At 42.2% G+C, this 5,874-nt stretch overlaps 1 protein-coding gene across 1 annotated transcript; it reads left to right on the top strand.

Moving 5' to 3' along the window:
• Positions 1-5,253, top strand: LOC126596440 (alpha-xylosidase 1-like). The gene is made up of 3 exons (XM_050263026.1): positions 1-399; positions 705-1,393; positions 3,125-5,253. The coding sequence occupies exons 1-3, from the start codon at positions 164-166 to the stop codon at positions 4,996-4,998; spliced, it is 2,799 nt and encodes a 932-aa protein (XP_050118983.1). The 5' UTR covers positions 1-163; the 3' UTR covers positions 4,999-5,253.
• Positions 5,254-5,874: the final 621 nt, after the last annotated feature.

The raw sequence follows: 5,874 nt of genomic DNA, 5'->3' as shown, positions 1-5,874 counted from the left end.
ACTCTCTCTCTCTCTCTCTCTCTCTCTCTCGCTCTGTTTCTCTCGAGTCTTGAGTCTTCGTCCCCTGTTCTATATTAGACCCCGACGAGTCCCAACAGTCTCTCACTCTTCAATTGGTACTCTCTCACTCCTCCTTCAGTGGCAGGAGAGTAATTAATAAGCAATGTCTTCCTCCTCCTCCTCCTCCCAATGTCTCTCTTCTCTTCTTCTAGTGCTGTTAATCCTCTGTTTATCTGGTGTGAGCTCAGCTGACACCGTTAACCCCACCATCAAGGGCAAAGGCTACCGTCTCATCTCCATCGAAGAAACCCCTGACGGCGGCCTTCTGGGTCTCCTCCAGCTCAAACAGAAGTCCAAAACCTACGGCCCCGATATCCCCCTCCTGCAGCTCTATGTCAAGTACGTGTTCCCTATCACACACGTTACACTCTAAAGTCATGCTTGAAATTGCTTCTGCAAATACTAAAAGCACTTGCCGACGATTAAAAATAATTTTTACTACGTTTGTTATAGTATGTGAAGAAGCATTTTCCGAGCAGGAAGAAGGACTTTCTAACTGCAGTTCCAGAAAGAACTTGAATCTTTCTAAAAGAAGCAATTTTGTTAAAAGCGCTTTTCAAAAAAGTGCTTCTTTCAATCTCAATCAGAGGCCTAAATGCAGCTCACCCACTTTACCCATTTGATTAAATTTGTGATTTTTACAGGCACGAGACACAGGACCGGTTGAGGGTCCACATAACCGACGCTCAGAAGCAGAGGTGGGAGGTTCCCTACAACCTCCTCCCCAGGGAGCAGCCGCCATCTCTGAAACAAACCATCACGCCGTCAGGGAAGACGAAGAACCCCATCGAAGTCTCAGAGTACTCCGGCTCTGAGCTCATTCTCAGCTACATCTCCGACCCATTTGGGTTCGCAGTCAAGAGGAAGTCCGACGGGCAGGTCCTCTTCAATTCGAGCTCCGAATCGAAAGACCCATATGGCGAACTGGTGTTTAAGGACCAGTACCTCGAGATATCCACCCGACTGCCGAAAGACGCCTCCCTGTACGGCCTCGGAGAGAACTCTCAGCCGCACGGGATCAAGCTCTACCCGAACGATCCATACACCCTCTTCACCACCGACGTCTCGGCGATCAATCTCAACACTGATTTGTACGGGTCCCACCCGGTTTACATGGATCTCCGGAATGTGGGCAGCGAGGCTTACGCACACTCTGTTCTGCTGCTCAACAGCAATGGCATGGATGTGTTTTACAGAGGGACTTCTCTCACCTACAAGGTCATTGGGGGTGTTTTCGACTTTTACTTCTTTGCTGGGCCGACGCCGTTGGGCGTTGTCGACCAGTACACGGCGTTCATCGGCAGACCGGCCCCGATGCCCTACTGGTCTCTTGGTATGTTCTGCTTCCTACCCTCTGCTTTGCCTTCATTAACTTACTCAGTTATTCCTACTTCTGGCTTTAGATTAAAAGCTTTGGATGTGTATATTTTTTAGTTTTTATATAAGCGATTTACATTTATTTTTATTTTTTATCGAACGATATTATCTGCACGGAGAGTTGGCTAATCGTCTAATCCTCACAATGTGCTAGTTATAACCGATATGCTATATTTTTTAGTTAACTTGACCCAACCCAGATTAGCGGATGTGTATTTGTTTAGAGAAGAAATGTTTTTGTTAGCGTCCCAACTCCCAAATCTTCTTTGAATGTTTTTGTTCTATTTTGTGAATGATTTTTATTGTCGGTTTAGCATATAATATGGTTTGGTTAGTTGGCCCAAGAAAAAAGAATGTGGATGTTGTTTCTTCCACAAACTTTGTTCTGTCTTGTGGGAGACCAATACACTAATGTAAACAATATCACAATTTGGAATGAGTTAGATTTTTAAGGAACTAAACTATGACTAGTTGAGCATTATTATAGTATGTGGGAAAATTGCTGGTTGGTGGGTTGGTCGGGTCCCTCTTTTGTTTTCATCTTTTCGTGCATTTCTTTCTTTACACAACTATCGCCGCGGAAACAATTTTCCACGTCAAAGATGTGATCTTTACAATTTTCCACGTCAAAGATTTCTGCTTTTTCTGCCATTTTTTCCAAGCCTTTACACTTTTCCACATCACAGATTGCGATATCGTTGCTCAATCCTGGAAAAATATCATGTCCTTACAAATATTATCTCCTCTGTGAGAGGTGGAGTTTGAATTCCCGTTTCCGAATTATATTGCAAGCTGTGATGTATTTCTGCATATCTCACTGCCATGTCTTAGGAGAGTGAGACCATGTTTAGTTGTAAGGCATTCTGCCTCGTGTTAATGTTTCCCGTCTTACATTTATAGCTATTGTCGTTTTGTGGGGAATGCGAGTTTGTAATTGTGGTGCCTTTTACCTGTTTTAGCTCACAAGGCATTTCCCTGACATTGCCTCAGATCTAACTTGTGGTTTAGACTCTAGAGGTTTTTGGATCGTTCCTCTGTTCGGGGAACATTACTTGTGGTCGATTTGAAGTTTTAAGAGATACTGTACTATTGAGTTACTTGTGGTTGTTTAGATGAGAAGGTGAAGGTCGTACCCACGCTACCATGACTTGTGACTTTTTAGTGACCATACTTGCTTGTATGGACTCTAAACTTGTCCACCATTGCATTAGCTGTTGTCTGGTTGGTGGGAAAACAATTGTTGCTGATACTATTACAGCAGTGCCTTTTGTAATGCTCTCATTGCCTCAGATCTCACTTGTGACTTGGATGCTTGTTTCTATGTAGTACTGTTTTGGGCGTTCATGTAGTTCTACAGTTTCAAGGAAAAATGTTTATTGAGTGATGGTAAGTTGGCATTGATGCATTTGGAGTGAATATGACAAATAGAACAACAAAAAAAAAAGTTCAACTTAAGTAAGTGAGAGAATTTTAAAGTGAATATTAACTTGATCCACTAGACGTTGCTAATGTCTCGTTATAGCGGTCTAACTGAATGAATAGCTGTGTGCTTACGCGTCTATCCATTATGTTGTATGTTCAGAAGATATGGTTTATATCAATGTTATGTTCATTAAGTTTCTAATTCAGGATTCCACCAAAGCAGATGAAATATTTTTCCTAACAGTCTGTCATCATGCTTTTACAGGATTCCACCAATGCAGATGGGGTTACCACAACTTATCAGTGGTTGAAGATGTTGTTGCGAACTACAAAAAGGCTGAAATTCCGCTAGATGTCATTTGGAATGACGATGATCACATGGACGGACACAAAGACTTCACCCTCAACCCCAAAAACTACCCTCGTCCAAAGCTCTTGGCATTCCTTGACAAAATACATAAGATAGGCATGAAGTACATTGTCATTATCGATCCTGGAATTGGTGTTAATACCAGTTACGGTGTATACCAAAGAGGTTTAGCGAATGATGTTTTCATTAAATATGAGGGTGAACCCTACTTGGCCCAAGTTTGGCCAGGGGCTGTAAACTTCCCCGACTTCCTCAACCCCAAAACTGTTTCATGGTGGGGTGATGAGATCCGCCGCTTTCATGAACTTGTCCCTGTTGATGGCTTATGGATTGACATGAACGAAGCTTCAAATTTCTGTTCTGGGAAGTGCAAAATTCCAAACAAGCAGTGTCCGACGGGTACAGGACCTGGCTGGGTATGTTGCTTGGATTGCAAAAACATTACAAAGACAAGATGGGATGATCCACCTTACAAGATCAATGCTTCAGGGTTGCAGGTACCCATTGGATACAAAACCATAGCCACTAGTGCATCTCATTACAATGGCGTTTTGGAGTACGATGCTCACAGTCTCTATGGCTTTTCCCAGTCCATTGCAACTCACAAAGCTCTTCAAGGGCTTGAGGGCAAGAGACCATTTATATTAACCCGGTCCACATATGTTGGTTCAGGCAGGTATGCTGCACATTGGACAGGTGATAACAAGGGGACTTGGGAGGATTTGAAGATATCAATCACTACCGTGCTCAATTTTGGAATATTTGGAGTGCCGATGGTTGGTGCAGACATATGTGGGTTCTATCCAGCACCTACTGAAGAGCTTTGCAACCGTTGGATTGAAGTAGGCGCTTTCTATCCCTTTTCAAGGGATCATGCGAACTTCTATTCCCCGAGACAAGAGCTTTATCAATGGGAGTCTGTAGCTGAGTCTGCTCGAAATGCACTAGGTATGAGGTATAAACTCCTCCCTTATCTGTACACATTAAGCTACGAAGCTCACATCAGCGGTGCCCCAATTGCCAGGCCACTTTTCTTCTCGTTCCCAACATACACTGAAACGTATGGATTGAGTACTCAATTCTTGTTGGGGAGCAGCGTTATGATTTCACCAGTGCTTGAACAGGGAAAATCAAACGTTAAAGCATTATTTCCCCCGGGAAGCTGGTACAGTTTATTTGATATGACGCAGGCCATTAGCTCAACAAAAGGGAAGTATGTTACGCTAGATGCGCCTTTGCATGTTGTTAATGTGCATCTGTATCAGAATACCATTCTACCAATGCAGCAGGGTGGACTGATCTCTAAAGCAGCAAGAACAACCCCTTTTAGCCTCGTTGTTGCGTTCCCAGCTGGGGCAAGCAATGCAACAGCCAAGGGGAACCTGTTCCTTGACAACGATGAGCTTCCCGAGATGAATCTTGGAAACGGTTACTCCACATATGTTGATTTCTATGCAACTGTAAGCGAAGGAAATGTGAAAGTGTGGTCAGAAGTTCAGGAGGGTAAGTTTGCTTTAAGTAAAGGCTGGATTGTTGGGAAGGTGAGTGTGTTAGGACTGGATGGAAGCGGAGCAACATCTTCTCTCGAGGTTGATGGAAACCAAGCGACAAGCGTTTCAAACGTAGAGTTGATTGCTTCAGAACAGACGTATCTCAATGAGATAGAAGACGGAGAGCAGACCAAGAGCGTAATGGTGGAGGTTAACGGTCTGTCCCTTCCTGTTGGGAAGAACTTTGCCATGTCTTGGAAAATGGGGATCAAGGCTTGATTTGCTAGACGATATGTGCCCTTTATTTTGAGCTAGCTAGTTTTGGTCCTCTAATTTACTTGTTCTGCAGCCATTCGGGCGGAAATAGTTGATGTCTTTAGAGTTATTATCGCGGTTGTTGATGGCGAGGAGATGAGTTAAGGATATCCTCATCCTTCTCCACGTAAACAAAGCAAAAAATGGTGAGGTTTATTGTTTGCTTAGGGGCTCTTCCATTGTTGCTTAGCTTGTACGAAATAAAGCAAAATTTCAAGACTTGCTCTCTTACCTGTGATGTTCGCATCGGGTGGCAATGAGTCGTGTTCTGGTTTATTTATATATATCCGTATCACATTCATCCCAATTCACGAGTTCATTGACCTACTATTCGTCTGAAAAATGAAAATGGTTTGTATTATAATCATCATAATCTCAGTTGAGTGTTAATCGTGTTTTAATTAGGGATGGACAACGGTTATGGCGAACGGGTAACCGTAGTTATTTACCCATAATCGTTTATATTCATAACCGCATAATCGTTTACCTGTTGTGTAATTGCATAAACGGTTATACTCATCCCATAACCGTTTATAACCGGTAAACCATACTCATAATTGTGTACCCATTTAATCATAACCGTTTACCTATTGAATCATAATCATTTACCCTTTTATCAGTTTTTTTTATCCATTTACTTCTTTTTTCACCCGCCTACATGTTTTTTTTTAATAACTTAAAATTACAATAGAAAAATTTGTCATAATTTTCGTTTTCTGACAATTAAACACCGTTATAGGTACATTTTAGCATCACAATATTTTTCTGCTACACCCAAGCAAGTCTTTAATTATAATCCATATGATTAGAAAGTAAAGCTTCTAAAAATAAAAAAGTAGT

This window comes from Malus sylvestris, chromosome 13, assembly GCF_916048215.2.
Source record: "Malus sylvestris chromosome 13, drMalSylv7.2, whole genome shotgun sequence".
Lineage (NCBI taxonomy): Eukaryota > Viridiplantae > Streptophyta > Magnoliopsida > Rosales > Rosaceae > Malus > Malus sylvestris.
This window is presented reverse-complemented; position numbering and strand designations above follow the sequence as displayed.